The sequence below is a fragment of the Atractosteus spatula genome, chromosome 17 (genome assembly GCF_055471065.1).
Source record: "Atractosteus spatula isolate fAtrSpa1 chromosome 17, fAtrSpa1.hap1, whole genome shotgun sequence".
Lineage (NCBI taxonomy): Eukaryota > Metazoa > Chordata > Actinopteri > Semionotiformes > Lepisosteidae > Atractosteus > Atractosteus spatula.
Window position 1 is genome coordinate 6,905,771 of NC_142722.1, and position 22,494 is coordinate 6,928,264.

The window sequence follows — 22,494 nt, forward strand, 5'->3', positions numbered from 1 at the left end:
AGTTAACAGCTTTCATAACATGAAATAATACAACACAGTAAGAAAAAAATCAGATCAAGGTCTTTGTCTTACAGTGCAGCACCTTCACCTGATGACAGAATCTAAGTTCAAAGTAAATTCTCTCTAACATTCCAGCAGGCGCAAATATTAAACAGAAAACCTCATCGGACAAAGTGTTAAAACACGAGAGCCCCTTGCAGACTGACAATGTTCATTTCATGGCTTCTTAATACCTTTTGCTTGGAATCGCTTCTGCACAACAGTGCCGTTACCAGCCAACAGAAGCACAGAAACAAACCATGAAAAGACAAAATCTAGTTTGTAAACTATCAGAAAGAATGCGCAACAACTCGAGTCTGCTTAAAAAAACGTATTAGCACTCTTCCCCTGATTAAAAAATGAAGATGCAAAAATAGAAATCCGGCCTTTATTTTCCTCTTGAAACTGCAAGGCCACAAGAGTGTACAAACGGTACTCACCGAATAGCCCCGTCCTGACAACGAGAAGGTAGAGCTCTAGGAGGAAAGAGAAGAGAGGAAAAACAGTGACCTTTCAGAACTTAACAGTACACGTGCACAAGACCTGAGGCCCTGTGCTGTGCTTTCATGTTAATTATCTTTTTTAAATCTTAATCTCATCGCAATACCAACATAAACATCTCTGACAGATGGTAACTTGACATCTGTCCTCAGCTTCCAACTGCTCAACTGGAGTCTCTGATTATCTTGGTGTGGTGGAAGAGGCTCATTCCGACTTGAAGTGATTCACTGCCTTCATGCATCACCTGGTGAAACCACGAGATCTGTCAGCGTCCTCAGCCATCAAACTACCTCAACCTTTCTCTCTTTGTAGCTCTCATAAGATGCAATTCTGACTCCTTCATAGTTTGTGCTTTGCAATCAAGATTTAAGTAAGAGCAGTAAACAGGATCCAAAATGACAAGGGTCTTGTGCTTGAGTTATACTTAACTACCAGCTTTCTCCCAACAACATATTCATTGTTTGTGATATCAGTAAGTAGTGCTGCAATAGGCTAAGACGTAGTTCTGTATGATGAAACATTAAGTCTTTTTTCACAAGAAGCAGAAATAAATCGATATTAAATGTGAAACCAAAAATCATGTGGAGCCTTTCTATTGCTTCTTCTATTTCGGGAAGCTGACCAAGAGCAGTCTTTTGCTAACACACAGTGCAGACTTTTGTCTTGGGTGTTAACCAAGCCAACAGACGTGCACAAAAAGGTTATTTCAGTCTCAAGAGCCTGAAACAGTCACCTCAGAACACAGACACTAGCACAGCTTTTTTGCCATTATTTCTCTGCTTTGTCTCATTGCAACTGGTTGTTTTGAAGTGTTTGCAGCCTATAGTATGTAATAATATAATCAGTATGTACAAATAAGCATATACTGTACTGAACCAGTAATTCTCCTGGACAAGTCACAAATAGTCTAGAGTAGTGATGAGGGCTAAGGATTCATACCTAGAAAGCTGCAGGATCAAATCTCAGATGGGACACTACTATTATACCCTTGAGCAAAGAGTTTCATTTAGAGTACTTCTGTAAAACACCCTGCTGTACAAATGGGTAGAAACGCAAGTCACGTTTGTTAAAAGCATCATCTGACTAAACTAATACAAATAATACGCTCTGCAGAAAGCGTTCAACTTTCTCTGACTAAACTTGGCATGGGGTCTAGTCTGAAACAGAGAGTTGTACTTTTGTCATTCACAGCTCTACCAGAATACAAATCTCTAAATCGCTCCTCTCCTGCACTTTTGTTTCCCTCGTTATTCCCCCATTTCGATTTCCAATTTCCACTGCAGTCTCAGGAGGCATGTTTTTCTGCTAGACCAATTTCAGCACAGCCTAAAATCCAATCCTCTATTGCCAGCTCCTCCGCCATGCTTTAACCCTTGCCAGTGCGGTGACGCCCCTCCGCACAGGTGCCACAGCCGTGGAGGAAGTCGGGGAGGGAGCCGGACTCCAACTAGCCTGCTTGTTCTTTATGAGTTGGAGACTATTCCCAGTCGACTTGCTCCCCTCCTCCCACCGCCCCACCCCTTTCACACTCCACAGAGAAAGAGAGAAAGAAAGACAGGGAGGAGGAACAAGGGTGGCGGAGATATTCCATCCCCTTGAGAGGCGCCCCTTTGAATTTCCATCGGGGAGCAGGGAGAGTGGGGCGGGAGACGGGGAATGTGTGGAATTAGCAGAGCTCCTCGAGCTCATTCAAGCCAGAGCATTTGTAGGAGAAAAAGAGGCTTATTTAAATGATAATGAGGGACAATCCATTCGATTTAGTGCGGGTGACGGAAAAGAGAGAATCCATTTAAACGGCAGCAGTCTGTAAGCCAAGGGGTCAGGAAACAGCTAAACACTTTCTCTTAAAAGCTATTATACATGGCTCTCTATAGATTTCTACAGCGCTTAGGACTTCAAAAGGCTTCAGGAACCCACCCTAAAGAGATGACAGAGGAGAAGGGGTTGCAGGGGAGGTGGTGGGGGTGATCCAGACTGTTTTCTAGGGTTAACTAAACAGCTGAGGAGAAAAGAAATGTCGCTTTATCCGCCCCGTAATCCTCTTCTATTTACAGCTCCCCCCCCCCCACCACACATCCAATTTTCTTGAAGCAGTGTTGAACAGCAGGGAGGGGCAGGCCTGTTTTATTTTTGAAGGGCCTGACTATTGGTTTTGAGGCGCAGGGGTTGAAAAGGACCAATGAGGACTCGGGGCAGTTCTGTCTGAGTTTCAGAAGACGTGGCAGAAAGCAAAGACGTGCAGAGAGTGTGGGAGTGGGTAAAATTGTTCGATCCTGCCCACCCCCCCATGGCGTGCGCACACAGATTTGCGCGCACACTCTCTCACAGATGCACACAAAATCCTGTTAAGCATTCTTAATCCCTGTGTGGATTGACTCTGGAGCACTGCTGAATTAGTGGTAGAGTTACCTAGTCAAGTAAATAAATAAGTAGCTTAACCGGAAACATAAACAAAGGCAGGCTTTTCTTCAGGCGCTTTGGTCTGATCTCTCCTGTTTTCTACAGACGAAAAGAAAGCACCATGACTGTGATTTCTGCCTGCATTCCTGTGAAAAACAAGCTAAATAATGGTTGGGGCCTGAAATGGAAGGTTGGTCATATACACCCCACTGTTTGCTCGATACTGCAGGCATCACAACTCAAGTCATGTTCTAATGGCTGTGCCTCCAGCGGACACGAGTCCAATCTCAGCTATATCCAGGGCCTGTAAACAATGCTCATGGCTAGGTTCTGGGGCACAAAACACTGACAGTCACAGAGAAAGCACACAGAAGGTACAGCATAACTGCCCAGGCTCTTTAAAAGGCAATTCACAATTACTGCAACATTCTTTTGTTTAGGCTTTGACTTTCCTTCACATATACCTGAACCAGGAAAAGGCTATTTCGAAGGCGGTGAGTTCAGGAAGCAGTGCCAACTAAAGCAGGGAAAAGACAGCGCTGTGGACAGATAGAAGCAGACAGACTGATGAGCAGAGACACAGCCAGAGTTTAGAGTACAGACAGATAGATAGGGAGAGATGGCATGGCTACAGCTCCCTGCTTCCTACACTATTGATTTGGCAGGAGATTAGAGAGACATGCCACATCTAACACCGTCAGCGATTACAGCGTGCAATTTTCAAAATGTTTCTTGTTTTTTTTTTGTTTCTGTCGCATTCCCTTGTCAGAACTGTCTACCAGCATCTCCCTTTTATCTGCCAAAACCGGCTTTTATTTTCTCCTGACTTTTTCATTAAAAAACTGAAGCTTTTAAACAGATTCACAGAATGGTGGCAGGAGGAGAGAATGAGAAAGACGTGTAGGGAGAGAGAGGGGGAAGGAGATTGAGAATTTTTTCTTTTTCGCTCCGCTTTACTCTGGAAACAGCCGGATAGCTTAAACACCACGTTTAATATGTTCATTAAATGTCTTTTTTCCTTCCCACTTCCCACACAAAAGCAGAGACGTTTTCTTTTTATTCTGGAGCTAAATTAACTGTCTGATTGAATTTCAGAAGGTTCGGAAAGGCCTCAGTGACAGACATTAAGTCATGAAGCACATTTTACATTTGTTTCACTAAATCTTAAAACTAGTCACTTGGGAGTATATCTGATTCCTCCTGCCTCTCTGTAACTCATTTCTACTGTTTTTTTTTTTCAGTACTCCAACCCACACTGTACTGCCAACAACTCCCACTACAAAAATGATCCAAGTCAGTTAAAATGTGGACAGACACCAGCTGGTAGTGAGAGTGACCAGTAGTGACTCCTCTATTTCCAGATCATGTGTGTGGGGGGGTCAGATATCATCTGCAAAGTGTTAGGTGACCACGACATTGGACAGCAAAGTAGATTAGCATGGTGAGAAAAAGAGCAATCTCAAAAATTACTTTGTTTTTTGCCATTCATTGATTTGAACTTAATCTAACCTACAGCATTATTAATATTCTGTTCCCCACTTTGTGTTTATGAGTTTGGAATCTGAATGCTCCCTTGAGTGATGATGCCATGGGCTACAGTCAAGGCACTCTGCCAGTTGTCTGACTGCATCTCCTTTCTGACCTGAATTTCCCCTGCTGTTTGTTTCCGGGGCACTGCCAAATAATTTATGTTGTCTGGGCTTTGTCAGAGAGGGGCTTAAGGTCCCGGTCCCTATCACACCTGAAAGAAAAACTGATGGCAAAAATAACGCCTGGACGTTCTTAATCTCGCGCGCACCTCGAGCCATCACATCTGCTGGGCAGAACTCTGAAATGTCACAGCACGCGAGACATTCCTGATTTCTGCGCAATGTCTTTTTTTTTTTTCATTTTTTCAAAAATTTCATTTTTTTCTTTTTAGGACAGCAGAGTTCAGCTTCCATATGGCTGCAGGGGGGTAACCTGGCTTCGATTACAGGTGTGAAAGGCATGAAGGTGATGCCTCAAGGAACTGGCCCTTCCAGCCCCAGGCTTTGAGTTTTCAAGCTGAACTCTCCATTGAACAAGTCACTCGACCTGTTTCAAAACCCCCTTCCAGTTGCTTAAAAAGGCAGCGACGTCATCTGACTTGCAAAAAAAGTTTTTTAGAAAAAAAAGACACATCATGCTCCTGTGATCAAACACACATTATACTCGGGAACCTACTCTTTTTCAGATGGTGAAAATGATCCAGCAAATTCTTAAGATAAATTAAGAATTCTCCTAAAGTAATTACAGAAAGAACTCAGAAAACACTATGGACCGAAAGACTGGATTTTGGGTGGATCCTGCCTCGATATCAAGAGAGTAATGTAGGACAGGCAGGCAGTGATCTCACCTCACTCAGGTGGTCTTTGGAGTTGCTCCGCTGGGGTCCGTCCATCTCTGGCAGTGCTTCATCGTCACTCTTTCTGCCAGCGCGGGCCAGCAATCCCTTCATCTGCCAAGCACACAGCAGGAGACAGGATGTTACCAGGGTCCCGGGAGAAGACTCTGTGTCATCTCACCTAATACCCGTTGTACTATTACAATCAGACTTTGTCATATTTCCCTTGCCGGCATTTTGTTTCTCTTGTATAAGGGATTTACTTTAAGACCTGACTGATTCCAACATCACTTTTCACTGAGGTCCAAAACAGGCTTAATCAATATTTGTGTTCTGTTTGGAAAACCCCAGCTGTATAGTCAGGCTGGTATGTAGAGATGAGAACCGACAGAAGACATGAGAGAGTGCTGATGGGGCACAAACAACCTGCCTGGTGAAAACATTTGTATTTAAGCTTTTCTTGCAGCAGATGTAAGACCCATCATTTTATTTCAGCTGCAAATTAAGCCTCTAATGTCCACCATGTAATGGCAGCAGTGATAACACTTCAGGAGACCAACAGCATAATAGACTATGGAACTCTTGCAGGATTTAAATCTTACCAGCGATGTTCAGAGTTTCAAAAACACCAAAAGAAGGCAAAGTATGCATCTGAATGAGCTCTATTCTGCACATAGCTAAGCAGTGTGCTTTTTATCAGGCACCCTGGCATGCATGATGCACGGTAGCGTCCTTTGAATTTGCTTTCCATTGACAGGTGACAGCAGTGGTAGAGCTCAAGGGTACAATCTATCTTAAAAGCGGCATGTAGATTAGTCCCTCTTGGTGCTACATGACAACACGAAAGACCCTATCAAGACTGTAAATTAAGCAGATTGCTGCTACAATTAACCTTTCACAGTAAATATCAATTATGGACTGCGCTCTCTGCCACAGCCCCTGGCTGAGCTGAATTAAAAGGGTCATAAGCCGATTTGACAGGTCCTGTACACTGCCACCTGGTCCTGAAGAGCTGGAGATTTTTTCTCCTGCCCTTCTGCCAGCAAGCAGTGAGCCAAATGGACACGGTTTTCCACAATTACTCCAGCCGCAGTCAGGGACCTGCTGATTGGACAAACAAATGAGCTTTCTATAACGGTTGGCTCAGGCAAGCAATGAGATGCAGTTGTGCAGCACAAACTGCACTGAAGCCATGGCAGACCAGAATGGTCTGTCAGTCAGGGCATCCACAAAAGGCTTCAAGAAACAGAAGAAGAGCAAGCAGGGAGTTTCATCTCTTCTCTGTTGCACAGGCCGGCTAGTTAGTCCTGTTATGTGTGTCACAGAAAAGTAACATCGGAAAATTAAAAAGAAGGCAGAGGAGGGAGGTGGAAGAAATGTGTAATTTCTTTTTAAAAAAAAGGTTTCTTCCTCAATGAAGATGAGCATCTGCTTGGAAAAACTAAAAAAACAAAACAATAGCATGTATTATCCCCAGTGGCACGTTGTTATGTATCTAACCCAGCAATCAGGGAAATTATTGATTAAAAGCTGAGGTCTAATTAACCATCCAGCTCGATAATGTGGTCTGTTAGAAGTGTGTATTTTCTAACCTATTGTTCTCAAAGACGGGCTAAATTGAACTCAACAGTGAGACAGAATTTCATCGCAGTTGACAGAAATTGGCACCTGGCACAACTTAAGTGTGATTAAGATCGAAGATAAATCCAGGCACTGTGTAAATTGGGTTTTGATTAGATCTGCTCCTTGTTTTTTTTTTCTCCAGGACGGAGGACACAGCTATCACACTCAATTCGAAAACACAGAGTGTCCTCCAAAGGCCTTTGTACTAGCTGCTGACTGAAACAAAGCTCCTAACCTCACCTCTGTTCTCTTCTATATTGGCATGCACTGGCCGGCAGAACAAACTGTATATTTACAGAATTGGTTTAAGTTCTGCTTGCTCTGGAAGTCAGTGGATAAATGCCCTTTTTATTGCAAGGAATTGGAATGCTTGGCACAAGTTGAGGTTAACCAGGTTAAGCTTGAGCATTCACAAATCTGGTTCATTTAAAGCCGACGGAAATATAAATACACAAGTAACGTCTGTTTTACATGAATAATGCGGAGGAAATTAGGTCCATTAGTCTCTGTATTGAACGTGTCTATGAACGCGTCTATGCTCTCCAGGGGCCCTGCTCTGTGCTCTTTAATTATCTTCAAAGAGCCCTCTAGCTTCTTAATTTCCCCCAAGTTGCACACTGACCTGGGTCCTGCTCATTTGCACTGAACTGCTCGATTTAGCATGAGACCGTTGCCTGTGGAAAACACAGCCACATCTGACAGGCTGCTAAGAAATATCAGAATTCATTGCACTGAGCTGACTCCCCTCTCCCGGAGCTGATAAGTCCAAAGCCTCATAGCTAGTAAATGCGGCGGGAGGTGATTTAGTGATCTTCTCATCTCCTTCACCTTGAAAGTAAGCTCTTTCAGGAACGCTCCAGTCTATGCAGTCCCCGGTCCCCTTTGTGCTCAACCCAAGAGAGTTCAGATGACTTCAACCTTGGATTAGCGAGGAATATTCACCTCTCCCCCCCCCCCCCCCTGCAATCCGCGGAGCTGCGCTTGGCTTTCCACGGCTGTGCTTTCGAATCATCGCGACGTCAGTCCTCATTACGGTAAAACACACTGCCATTTGTCACATTTGGCTCGTCTCCGAGCCCTGCCGTTTCTGGGGAGGCAGCGGGAGAGGTAGGGGGCAGGCCAAAAGGATACAAATTCTTCCTCTAATTTGTTCTGAAAAGTGTCCTGTGCAAAGGACCCTCACCCCCATTAACCCAGCCAGACGGACTGCTACTGCCGGGAGGCGCGGCGGCGCAGTGGCGTGCCGCCTCCGAGCCGCAGCGCACCGACTCAATCTATCGGCTCATTATCCCCCGCGCAGGCTGGAGCATCGCAAAATGCACTTTAGGGCCACAGGCCAAATTGATTCATCTGCCTTAATTTTCTGCAGGCTTAGAAGCTGCAGCTGTTTCCAGGCCGGGGGGAAAGGAGCTAACACTGTCACTGCCTCTGCTTCTCAGCTCCAGAGAGCAAGCCTGAGTTCAGTCCCCAGAAGCCCTGGCTGAAAAGCAGCCCAAGGACAGTGCCTCGCAAAACTACTTTTGAGGCGCGAAAATGAGCAGCTGAGAGGATTATTCCATCATTCACACTTCCCCTGCCTTTTAACATTTGATTGGATTTCCTATTTATTCTGTGTCCCTTCACGCCCGTGCTGTGTCAAGATGAGACCTTTACAGAACACAGTGCAGTGAATGATGTGCTAGTCCAAGCTCGCAGTCACAAATATTTCTGTTCATCTGGTCCATCTTGTGCCTTTTGTTTAGCGGAAGTTATGCCTTATAATCCAGGCATTAAGGCTCATTTTAACATAATGATGCTGTTTGAGAATATTTTACACGTCATACACGGCAAAAAAATCCAGTTACCGTAAATATTAGCTAGTAAACATTGCCTAAATAGTTAGTGATTATGCTTCAGTCTTGTTGAAATCAAGTTTTTTACACGTTAAAATGTCTTGGTGTAGAAAGCAATTTAGAAGCCTGAACAACGTGGTTATTTCAAGAATTTTGAATGCAGAAAAACACGTCAGCTGTGCAAATAAAGAAAATCCCTGAGTTGCTTTTAAAATAACTGCAATCAAATTCCAAAACTTCTACACATGTACACACACAAACAACCTCGAGGGAAGTAGTCAAGGGGACAGGGCAGTATATTACTTTGCAATACCGCAGAACAAGGGGCTAGATAAGACGGTCATCCCCAGGGAAAGAGATGCTGCTTCAAGTTCCAGCCATCAGACAGCACTTGAAAACCCTCTGCCCTAGTGTGCCAGTCTTGGGGGCATTTCATCTCCACAACACATTAATCTCCTTTTCCCTGGCTGGTCCCATAGGGCCTTCCTCGAGCAGATGAAACCAAGAGAGACCTCTCCTCTCCAGCTCCCTTGGCCATGTCTTTCAACCACTACTCCATCTGCTTGTGCCAGGGCACCTGCTCGGAAACACAAACTCTCCCGAAACCACCTGTCTCCAGGGCACGAAATCTCTCACACATCTCCCTTCCCCTGCGACTCTCTCACCTGCCACAGAGCAATTAGCACAGTGAGCAAGGTGCATGTCGTTTACAGCATGCCTGCGATGCCTGTTTCTGTGTTTAGCGGACTGCAGGTTTGTTGAGCATTACAGCTATAAATTATGCACAGGTTAATGGTGATAGCTGCTTAATTCCAACCCTGAGAAAATCAGGAAAGCTTTTAACTCCAGCATCTAAAAATGAAATTCAGCAACATAGAATTAGCACACGCTCAAGTTAGTTCTCTTTTTGGTCATTTTCTTCAAGGCCACTTGTGCATATGTGCAGTTTACACATTGTTTAAAGCCACAATATGACCATGTAGGCTATTTTAATATGTGGTACGCCTGTCACTAGTGACACAGAGGCCATTTGGTTCCCACTGAGCAACCCTATAAAAATGCTGAAAGTATGAAAATGGCTTGCAAATATTCAGAATTCAAATACAGCAAATTATATCTTCTACTAGTTTCCTGTGGTTTATCTAAGCACCCCATATGTTATGCTTAGCAATTTGCAAGTCAAAGATTCCCTTGTTAAAAACGACGCTGCCATCAGGATGCAAAGCTAAAAGACAAGGATTGCTGACAGAGGCCCTCCATGAGTGCGAAATGTGCCTTGACGCTGTCCATACAATGCGACTTTCATTGATACAAGAAGAATTTCCTGGTCCTTCATGAATTTACTTGGTAACAGAATAAAATACATGAAGCTGTGAATCCATCAGACAAAGCATCCATCGACTACCGCCCAGCCTAATCATGAAAAGGCCATATTACAACATCTTGAAATGACAAATCTCTTTGTGGGAGAAATAATAACTGCTAATGGGCGAATCCAAGTTCACCTTCCCGGTACTGGTACACCAAGCAGCACACTTTTTACCAAAATACTCCCCACTGCAAAAACTAAAAGGCTATGGATACTGCTAAAAAGGAGCCTCTATACCTCTGGGTCCAGAATCCAGCAGGTTTTTTGTGTCTCTTTAAATCTGAAGGCTGTGGAAGAGGGATAAATGGGAGCGGTTAAAGCTTAATTGGATCAATATAACCCCTCACCCAGGTGAAGAGCTGTCGACAGATCAAGGAGACACAGAAAACCCACTGGAATCTCGGCCCTACAGACTGGGGTTAAGAAACCTGGGTTTATACGTTTTGGGTTTTTTTTTTGCTCCAAGCATACCTGCTTGTGAGACTATTTGAAGGGACCACCTGGACATACAATCCCTTTTTTCTTTCTTTGCTTATCAGTCCTCAGCATCCAAGGGGCCAGATGTGGTAGAGAAAGATGCAATTCAAGCCGGCGTCGCACTACAGGACTCGACACGACTTCTAGTCGGAGAGCATGTCAAATTTAATGACTGCAGTTGCCGAATCTCGCTGCCTTTTCTGTCCTAGAGGGTGTCAAACTATACGCCAAGGAATCGCAGGGGGTGAGCAATTACACGATTCCCTCACGACTTTTCATCACGGTTCCAAATCTCGTCTTGCGCCGCGAAAGTACCGCGAGGCCGCCAATCAACATGGAGCACACCGGAATAAGAAGAGGAGCACCGCACGAAAGTAAACAAGCAACATGGAGATCAAGCACCTAAACATCTTGAAAAATATAACACAGACATCGTTATCCCACAAATAAACATCTTCAAAAATATAATTCTTCTTTATAAATATAGAACCAATTTAAAAAAATAAAACACAGTTAAAGCCTTTAAAACAAATAGTGTAAACAAATAAGCATTGCGCTATAAGGTGTAATATAACGGGCACATTATCTCACAAGTACACATCTGGCTCACTGCCCACCCCTACGACTTGCGACTCACTACGAGAAAATTAAACCAGTTTCGTACATTCGAGAGTCGTAGGGGCTGTTAAGAGCGTTATGACTCACTGGGGGTGTCACACTACCCAACTGACGGTAACAGGCACGCGCTGCGACTCTCTACAACTCGCTGTGATTTTCTTACAATTATGTAAATGAAGGCTACGACTGAAAATCCTAGGAGAAGTCAAGTAGCGTGAAAACTCTCCCCCAGCAATGAAAACAAAACCATAGAGTGCACAGGGGAAAAACTGTTATAATCGCAAATTAATGGCTTGCAAACCAATTAAAAAGACTTAAAAATATTATTCTTATTATCACATTCACTGAATGGTTCATCAAAGTGTAACATTCTCTCTGCGAAAGATGACACCTGATCATGAAGCCAGTGTCTCGTTCACAACCTGGGAACTGATCCTTTTTTTTAAATTAAATTATAAAGTGTTAACAAACTAGGCTTAAACTATTAAGAGCTGCAACTGGATGTGTGAAAGAAATAAATGGCAATTCAAAGAAAAAAAAAAGCTTATTTTTAATTTGCCACACTGTCAAAAAACACAAAATACCCGTTTTGCTTTAACTGCAAGGCACGGAAGTGAGGCGACAGTTAACAAAAAAATTATTTCCGCACAAGAGCCCAAAAAGACAAATACCCTGAGTCCAACCTACCCTAAGAGTAACAGCTATCCTTGATGCAGGATCTGTTAACCTGTGTGTAGCTGTACTGCTGCTTCGTATTAAGCAAGCCTTTTGGTTCGAGCCCAAAGAGGAGCAACATGCCCTCCTGCTTTAACGCACACTGCAGATAATGTGGGCTCACTTCAGAGCAAGAAAGTGGATCCTATCTAGGCAAAGGCAGGGCGTCAGTTTAAAGACAGTGAGGGGGTTTCGATTTTAATAGAAGACAGATGCTGAACGTGAAATGAATCAGCCTGGCCAAAGACAACTCTTCTGATGTCTGAAGATTCTTCCTGCCCTTGTGCATTTTTGGATGCTAGCCCAGCCCTACACCAAGGCCAACTCTAAAGGGGTGTATGTAGGAGGTCTGGGCAGGTGGCTTATAGTGGGTCCCCAGATGCCTGCTCCTTGCTGGTGTTCTGATAGCTGCTTGCTTTTGTTAAGGACAGGTTAAGTGCAGCTAAGGCACAAAAAGGAATCTCGGTCACAAGGAAAGAGCCAGATGGAACCAGAACTGCTACGTTTGAATTATTACCCAAATGCCCATCTTACATCAGCAGAAATTAAAGAGCCAAGCAGACAAGTTATTGTCCCCTTCAGTCCCATATTCCATCAAGATTTTACTGGACGTTCATGTGCTGCCATGCTAGATTGCATTAAAACCCAATGCAGAAGGTCTGAAATGTTAGGCTTTTTGGATATTTCATTAATTTGTTTCCCTTCGTCGATTTAAAAAAAAAGGCGCTTTGGATGTCTGCACCAAAAATCCCAAACCATGTTCAAATCATGGAGTATTATCGGAAACTCAAGAAACGTGAGTCTGACAAGTTTAAGACGTACAGCTTTACTTGACCAAACAGCAGCAGAAATAGAAAAGCAAATCAGGCTCGAGATGTAATGAGCATGCCAAATGACTGTGCACATTTCAAAGGCTGCTTATGTTTAAAGGAAAATGTACTTCTTCTCAAGAAGTAACCTGAATCAAAGCCATCAAACAGCACGATGATGATGGGGTGGAGAAGCGAGAACGTCTCCTCTTTGGGTCCAGAAAACCTTTCTCTGAAAGCAAGCAGCTCTATTTTCATCAGACCAAACAGTGGGATGAAATAAAAAAATGTTAAAGAGCAAAAGCCAGAGGGTGTGCAAGACGGGTAGATGGCTTACTGTATATTTTGAATAATTGTTACCTTTTGAGAGAACTTGGCAAGGAAAGAAAGAGAAGGTGGGATGATTAATACAGTGGAGCTGGGGATACTATCATTACTTAATTATGAAAGAATTCCTCTTAATTACTTAAAAAATGAGAAACACAATGTAAGAAACAATCCAGCTAGATTATGGAAGATTAAAACGTTTGGTTTGAGGCTGGAAGGGAACAAACCAAAGCTTTTTTCGGTCGAGATCCTTGCTTAAAACCGCAGCTGTGCAAAGCTCTACTGTATCTAGAGTAGCAGGAGCACATGTCTGTTTGGACTGTAATAAATCTAACTGCAAAAAGCTAAGTCCACGACAGGATATTAAACTTTTATGGTCTATTGGTGGTGTAAATAAACTGTGAATATGGATGTTTTAAAGTGTCACAGACACCCGGAACCCAGAAAATACAGGAATATGTCATGGTTCCTCTGTCTTTTCATTTAGAAGCAAAAGAACTATACATGTGACACACACAACTGTATACTTGCTTCTTAACAGGAGAGTCACTTTCTCATTAACTGTGTATAAATGCAATCCCATTGCAGTTCTTGCCATTGTTCTTCTAAGTGGCTATGCTGATGGAATAACAGCCTTCTGTATGCCTGGCCATTTAATTAAATAGCCTGTGAATCAAATGCATGCTGCTATATTCAGAACTATATTACAGTATATACTACCATATACTGCTTGCTATAGTATTTTAAAGGTCTGGAGAAATTTCAATCGGTTTCATAGAACCACTGTTATATAGAAATGTAATATTTTAAATACTGTTTCAGTCTGACGCAATGGAACATGATTTTTAATATATCATCTTTAGATATAAAGTGCTTTTAAAAAGGAAGAATAAGTTTGGTAGAAAATAAAAATTATTTTTTTTCCAGAAAGTTCTGGATTCCACCCCAGCTTTTATAAACGTCATCAGCTAAACAATGTGCATCTAACTGGGCGTAACTGGCTTTATTTAGAAATCCTGACGGGCTGATAAGATGAAAGGGATCCTGAAATGTACAGCTGCAAGACATTAGGAAACTCACCCAGACGTATGCACCTGGTCTGCATTTAGCTGAGCTATGCTCCTTGAAAAAGTGGGCAAATAAGTCAATCCCTCAGCTGGTGGGGGTTCTCCAGGTGGAATAACCTAAATGACTATCACAGCTCTGAAAAAGGAATGATATATGTTGACATACTGCTTGATATAATTCACTGCTCGTGCTTCACCTTTCATGGTATATTAGAAAAGGCTGCTCAATGTCAAAGAGAGAGAAAAAGCCTGTTTTCAGAGCTGCATCACGACCCACTTGACTGACAGCTGTCACTGTATTACAACAGCTGTACAGGCGGCAAAAGGGGGCTATCATGTTTTCCCGGTTAAGACCTACCCTCGATCTTGAAGGTTTGACTAAAGAATACGAGTGAAACGACGACAACAACAACAACAAAAAGGACGCATTTCCCAGCTTTTCTGGAGCAGGGAATTGCAGAAGGACCTGCATCTCACCCAAAAGACTGCCAACAGGCCATGGCATTGGGAAAAATAATAAGCTGTGACACATTTGTCATATTGCTCAAGGCATAAACACGTACATGTCCGCGACACATGCTGAGAACAGACCTTGGGATGATCAGGAATTGAAAAGAGCAGACGTCCTGCCATAACACGCGCATCACGAGGCGACTTGACGTCCCACGAATCGAATGCAGATGAACCCTCTGCCTATTTCTCTCCGTGCCATGACAAACCATGCCCAACAGCTACGACAAGCCAGGACTTTTTACATCTAGTTCATAAACTAAGGGAGTTATTTGTTTACTGCAAGTGGAAGGGAAAGGCAAAGTCATCAACATGCCAACACGTTTCTCCGTTTGACAAAGATTCTACTGCGGAGCATCTTCGAGATTGTGCTGAAAAATACTTTTCAGAAAAACAGTTTAAATGCATAATGCACAACGTGGAAATGTGTTTTGGGGCTTAGAAATATGTACCTGCCATGTTTCGTGAAAGGGGAAATACAAATGAATGTGGCCAAATGATCTGTGGCTGCAGTCATACAGTACCTTCGTTCCTCATGCGCCTTTTAAAAAGGCAGAAGGAAAGATCTGCTGGGAACAGATACAACTCGCAGCTGAAGGCTCCCAGCCCACCCCGGGGAAGAAAACAAAAAACCCTTTTGTACTTGTCAGGGAAAGAAAAACCCGAGTCGGAGCATCTGCTTTTGCAAACTTCTGCAGGCAGACGACCAGTTTGAAGTCTCCCGTCATCCTCTGTCGGCTGGCGACTCCAATGCGCTCGAGGCCCGTCTTGAACATTTCTGGCTGGACGAGTGTTTGCCGTTTTCCCACTGAGATTTCTTTCCAAATTAAGTCAAGACCAAAAAACTCAATGCAAACAAATGAGCCATGACAAACAACATCCTTGATTTAAAAAACCTGGTCTGGGTACGAAGCTCAACTGAGATCTTCACCCAGAAATGGATAAACCTATTGTGGTAAAAGGGATAACAGAGAGGTAATAAGCTTATGTGGGATTTAACTTTGCATCTTAATGGGCTGTGCTCCAAAGCCTCCTGCCCTCTCTATCCATGGCCCTGTAATTAACACAACAGTCCAGTTAATCAGCCACTCCAGCACGTTGAGGTGCTTCTACGAAATGCATAATGAAGAGCCGCTCCTATACCATGAGACAGGCATTACAGCAGGAAGTCATCTCGAATTGAACAGTCTCACTACCTTTCACAGTTGTGGGGAGGTTATGATGTTTAATTAATCGTAAATTAAAGTGAGAAGAGTCTTTCCATAGGGAAAGGAAAATCAGATGATCTGATACAAAAGCTTGCCTTCCTTATATTTTATACATCTTAAACTGTCCTGTACTTCCTCTCATGAAGGGAACAATAAAATGTCACTTGGTATAAATCTTGGGAAAAAAAGGATACAACAGGCCTCCCCAAATGCTAAAATAAGTTTTTGTCCTGGTTGCTTTAAGATCAGTTTTAATTTCCTTTATCAGATAAGATAAGAAAAGATCACTTTATTAGCCATATACAATTTTTCGTATTAGGAATTTGTCTTTTCGCATACCCCAACTTGCTCTCCATGAGACATACAGACAGGGAGAGAAGCCTGGGGTCAGGGCTCAGGGTCAGCCATTTATACTGCACCCCTGGAGCAGCTGGGGTTAAGGGCCTTGCTCAGGGGCCCAACGGAGTAGGATTCCTCTGCCAGCCGCGGGATACGAACCGGCAACCTTCCAGCCACAGGCGCAGATCCTTAGCCACAGAGGCATCACCCCTTTATGTTTTTATTCATGCTTCTGGGAGACTTATGAAAATCTAGGACACCCCCTCTTCTTTACGATGAAAGAGAAGATGTGAAATACAGTACATGGGGGCATAACCTGCAGTCTCCCTGGGCAAACATCTTTGAGAGGTGTAAAACAAATATCACATTACTGTTAATAGCAGCTTGCAAACCAACACCCGGCTCTTAGCATTTTCATTGCACACAACCTTAAAACAAATATACCTGTTCACGTTTGGAGACAAGAGGTCTGGTCCTTGCAGGGTCTTGAGAAAAGGGTTCAGATCCCCTCTCTGTGGCCCTGAAGACTGTGAGAGGGGCTGCCAAGCTTATGAGGAGCACTGCGGTCTGGCACACCACTAGGTGGCAGCCACACGCTGCAGCTCAGACAGGAGCTGGCACCACACTGTGTCAACTTCACTGATTTGCATGGAGTAGATTCCTACCTTCACCGGGATATTCGGCCCAGCAGAATTATGCCCAGGAGCTCAAGATCTGGGCATTCTCACCTGGAGCACCATTGGCATAGCTAGGCTTTGATCTGGACTTTGTATTGCTTAGCAAACTTTGCACAGACTTAAGCGGATACGTGTTATTCTAAGAGCAAACGTTTTATTGGAAAGTGTCTCCAACAGCTGTTGTGGGGCTCACTGTCTTTTCATTTCCCTACTTGTGTGTTGCCGTTATTTATCACAGATTTGTTTGCATTTGATCCAAACTGGGGGGAAAAAAAAGGAGCAGAGGCTTTTAAAAAGAGGCCTAGGGTAAAGAATATTTCAGTCCAAGAAGACAGTACTGCCTGTACATAATGTACATATGAACAGATGAAACACATCACAGACATATGCATGGGGTTAAAAAACAATTTCATACACCAAACATTTCAATATTCTTGTATATAATACTGAATTTAGTTTAGGCACATATGAGTTGGTTATATAGTAGTCATGCTCCAAAAATGGATACGTAAGTTCAGATGGTGAAGAAACACAGAATCTATTCTGAAGTGCAGTGAAATGTACCATATTCCATTAAAAAGCAGTATTTCAAGGAATATTTTGAAATGTAAGAAAAAGCCACTTGTTATTGAAAGAATCATGGTATTCGTTACTGAATGAATAGCAGCTGGAAGGTGCGCAGGCCAGAAGAGTCTGCCTACCCCTCCTCTTGTTTTCCCCCATGCTCTGCGGATCTTATATATGCGAGCCAAGAAGATGTGAAAAACACACAACTGAGTATTCCAAAAGGGTGAGTTAACAAAAATAAGTGTCCAGCAGTCCATAAATTCTAACATGGGCATCAGGACCAGAGGATGCAAAAAAGTCCCACCTCCATTAACTTTATTAACGTGAGCTTCATTGGCCTGTACTAATCACACCTCTTGGAAGTCAGTTAGCTGCTATCATTTTTGTACCTTTTGATTTCATACTGCCATGGAATTATGCCACAAAAATGTTACCCTTCAGTGTAAAACTGTGTGAAATTGAAAGTTGAGTGAAATTTCATGTTCTTTCTGGCGGGTTAGCAACCACTGTATTATACTTGAACTTCTTGGTGAAAGACTCTGCAATCAAAACTGGGATGTTTTATGGATTTTTTTATAATGGTCATTAGAGCTCTTGAAATCAATACCCTTTAACCCCAGATCATCAGATTCTAGTTTTCAGAGTGTTTGTGAAACTACCAGATGACAAAATATTAGAGCATCCACAGCATTTCTTTTCAACACACTTATGGGACATGAATAAATGGGAACAATGTCTTGAGAGATATGTAATTATTTGTATTATGCCATTGATGTATTCAGCCAAATTTCTGGATTAACAACACTCTACATTCTGCATCTCATATTTAAATCCTGAGCACTGGCTTCATGCAAATTATAGACTGACTTCGTCATAATGCCGAAGACGGCCAACAAAATATTCAAAATTAAACAGTGTCTATTAAACCTATTTTTGCAATTTAGTCTTTTTGAGTCCAAATTTATTTATTTTTAAACCAGGAAATCTAGATCAGTTTTTAAAAAAAGATGCATTTCAAGAAATTGCTGCTTAAACGGGATTATAACAAGAAGGACAATTAAACAGGAGATAGCCAAGAGCAACAGACAGCAGAGAAGATGAAACCCAAGAAGATACATTTCTAAAACAGCACAGTACAACAGCACGACAATGACAGGGTCTGAAGTGTGCAGGAGGAGGCGGAAAAGAAGAGAGATAAAAATACTGTACTACTTTTGAAGAATGCCAATTAAGGCTTGAAGAAGTATACGTTTCACACAGCACTGCAGAAATGAACGAGCCCCCTCCAAGAACAGAAATGGGTTTTGAAGAAGGGGAAAAATACAGGGGACTCAACACTGGAGAAAAGGTTTTGACCACATTCCTATACATTATATGAAAAAAGACCGTATCAGTGTGTGTGGGTACTGCATACAGTATACACATACTGGATAGTGTGCATGCTTATTTAAGCTATTCTAAGAAATGCTGCAGACTGGCACAATTTATAAAATGAATGCCATTTTTATAGTCATTAAGTACAATGAGCTGCCCTTGAGCATGTCTGCTGCCATTTAGGTTGGGCTCCTCTTTATTCAAATGACAAGAAAACAGTTCAATGCAGTCCTATCTGCAGGGATCAAAGAATTTGTAAATCAATTCCAGAGCGGCAGTACAGATGGGGAGATCAGTGCCTGTCTGGCTATGACATTTACCTGCTCAGTGCTCTGTAAACAATCAAATTGGAGCTGGATCGCGCCTCGGCTCTTACTCCTATTGTTATTATTATTTCACCTTAAAAATGTATTACAGCATACCAAAAGAGCCAGCACCTGAAACACGGATGGCATGCAACACTTTAAAAAAAAAAGCACGACTGCTAAACCACAGTATCCTTAAGCCTTGGTTTATTATTAATGCCTTCTTTTCTGAAACTAGCAAAAGAATCAATGACTCATCCTACAGTGTGCAGTATGTTATGAGAAGACTGATTATGGGCTGTGCTGGTGGATAGATTATCAGCCATTCTTGACTGATTTCTGGCAATATCTTTCTTGGGACCGGATTACATGACAAGTGTTGAGAGCAGCTCAATAAGGCAACAGGCCATTATTTTTCTGTTCTCTTCACGCAATTACCACAGACACTTCCTGCTGTGATGCACAGCCAGATTGCTGACTTCCTGTTGTGGCTGAAGCCTCTATAAGGGGTCCCAGAAATAATTATGTTTTTATCTTTTTTTTTTTTTAGTTTTGGGAGGTAAGTCTGTAACACAATGATTAAATTGCAAAGAATCTTTAAGCCATGAATTGAAAGACGCATATCAAAAAGAAAAATACATTGCACATATCGCACAGAAGCAAACCATGCATATATTCATTCTATAATAAAATGTACATGCAGTCTTCAGAGCCGCGCAAGCCGCAGTCTACTGTGGAAGGAAAAGGCACTACAAGCGACTAAGAGCACATACTGGTCTTCTCTTGGGAGGGATACATAGCCATCACATCAATTCACAATATACTGGCCACTGCCCAATACTCACAAAAACAGCACATCAAAGTACATCGCATTAGGTGCATTAAATAAGATACTGAGGGCTTGGTGTTTGTCTACAAAACTGTAGAGTGACTTTCTTTCTAAGTTTTCTTAAGACTTTCCTAATGTCCTCAGCTAGTATGGTTCAGCAAGGATTAACCACAATCTCTCAGAGCGACAATGACATTTTTTTTTTTTGCTTATTTGACCTTCTGGAGAAACAGCTTTTCAGTTTCTGGTGATGCTTTTGTATGTCACAGCTGCCAGGCTGAATAACAGGCCAGGCTGTACTGTACGCTTAATGTTAACTTTGAACAAAAAAAAAAATATCCTGCTGTGTTCAATGAAGGCGCAGGCTTCAATGGTGTTCTGAGATTCTTTAGAGACATCTGAACATGAATGCAAAACAGCAAAGCTCTGATATTTGGCGAGAAGGCTGAAGAGATCTTTAATGGTCTCTTCTCACTTCTGACTGAAGTAACTGCCACTTACAAGGTTTTTTAGAAGTTATTTATTCATACCATTTAAAAATCTTGGAAGAGAAACTATTTAAATCAAATCTAGCCAGGTAATAAATGTTTTGACATCTGACTCCAAGTTAACAACTGACTGCGCCTTCTGAGAGTCCAATGTTGCTTTCATGAGTGTTTTAAGGTTTAGAATTGACTGTCTTTCATTTTACTTAGATGTGACTCTCTGTATATCATTAAAACACCTACGCTGTAGCAATTTAAGCCTGGTCATTGAGTAAGACAAAGTCAGAATACATGCTATAATTTACGTGTGGCTGACGTCTGAGACAACTTCAGAAAGCATCCAAATGTGACTCCAAACTAAACTGCAGGAGCCCACATATAATTACAAGAGCTTTTCCCAAACCACTTTGCTTAGCTCTGTTCCAAAGCTAGATTGCTTAAGAATGTTAGCAGCCAGACAAGTAACTTGTTTTGGGAGGTATTATCAAAAGTGTCTGCACCAACAAAGGCAGAACACTGATCTTGTTTTAGAGAGGAATGTTGTGTTTTATACTAAGGTCAGAGATACTGGAGAATTGTTTCTCTTTTGGCTTTTGATAACTATTTCTTACTTTGTATTGGCATATACAGTATATATGGTCCTTAAACCAGTTTATAAACTCTATAAGAAGACATTATAGCTAACACATACTATACTAATCATGTAACAGCTTGTTTATGTTGGATCCAAAAATATACTGAACCTGGCTCATTTTCAAACCCACTCCATTCCTGCCACACTCGCAGAGAAACGGTTAGCTGAATGGCCAGGAAATAATGGAGACAAAAAAGGAAAGCTGATGCAAATCAGATGGTAGAATGTTTAGTTTTCTTTAAGACAAGACTCACAGATAAAACAAAAAAACATACGTTCTACACAGTACCAGCACACTAGCTGTAGAACTCATTAAAAATGAATATACTGCCTTATTTGGACAACTGTAACTATTCTACTTTATGTTATCTGAAGTTAGTAGTGGGGAATTCTGAGTCACATAGCCTAGAAGAGGTTGTGATGCTTACACAGTCACAAGGCAATGCGTGAGAAGTGGCCGACATAAAGCCGTTATCGTCCCACTCACCCTCACCTCTAAAAACGGAGCCAGGGGAGGATGCTGAACTCAAAAAGGCAGAGATTTGAATGTGCACAGCCGGGATTTAAAGTCAATAATCTTCTACAAAGCACGGTGGACCCCAGAACAGCTGAGCGCCTGGTTATGAATTGAGGTATACTGCAGCTTAAGGGCTTAATAGGTGTTTGAGTAATGAAGGCAGGCAGGCAGGCAGGCAGGCAGGCAGGCATCTCATCAAGTGAGGTTTCCACAACCGCGCAAGCTGCTGTCACACCTCCAGGGGCGCTCCAGCCTGCCCATGCCTGTTGCTGCACAGCTGACTGATACAAACACCACTGGAAGCAGTTCAAGGTCAGCACCCACCCAACATCACTGGTGATCATCAGCAGATCCACCCAGGAAAAAACAACCAAGCACAGAGAGGCTTACAGAGTGTGTTAATCCGATCCCTACCGCTAAGCTGCAGAAGATAGATGCGGGCTTTTTTTTTTACTGTTGTTTTTTTTCTTTTCATTCTTTGAAACAATCTATAGGAATTCTCCATTCTCTTTCTTGGGAAAACGCTGTGAGTTCATGAGATTGATTGAACAGGAAACAATGAAAAACTGGACAGGGTTTTTGATGCTATTAGGAATAGTCAAGATGCACTGAAAGCCTTCATTTTATTTACAGCTGTGTAGCTGATTTGAAGGCCAGCTAAGCCACCTGAGGCCAGGAATGAGGGTAGGTGGGCGACAATGAATCATGATTGCTTTCTCTTGCTACACTATAAAACATTCTTAAATGTCTTTTACAGGATCCCTGAATCATATTTCCACTTTAACAAACTGTATGAACATCAAATGCACAATCAAATTAACAGCTGCCATATATCACACACAAAATGTTTCTTTCTGTATCAAATATACCTTATAAGGATATACCAAGCAACTATGCCTCTTAACACA

General features: G+C 42.4%; 1 protein-coding gene across 6 annotated transcripts in view; it reads right to left on the minus strand.

The window, feature by feature from the left end:
- The window catches only part of fbrsl1 (fibrosin-like 1), a 301,951-nt gene that overhangs the window by 186,786 nt on the left and 92,671 nt on the right, over nucleotides 1-22,494 (minus strand). For all 6 annotated transcript variants that reach the window (XM_088935494.1, XM_088935496.1, XM_088935493.1 and 3 more), the window contains exons 3-4: nucleotides 5,318-5,419; nucleotides 480-515 (exon numbers count right to left, since the gene is read on the minus strand). In XM_088935494.1, coding sequence (XP_088791620.1) covers nucleotides 480-515; nucleotides 5,318-5,419 — 138 coding nt within the window. The remainder of the gene's footprint in view (nucleotides 1-479; nucleotides 516-5,317; nucleotides 5,420-22,494) is intronic.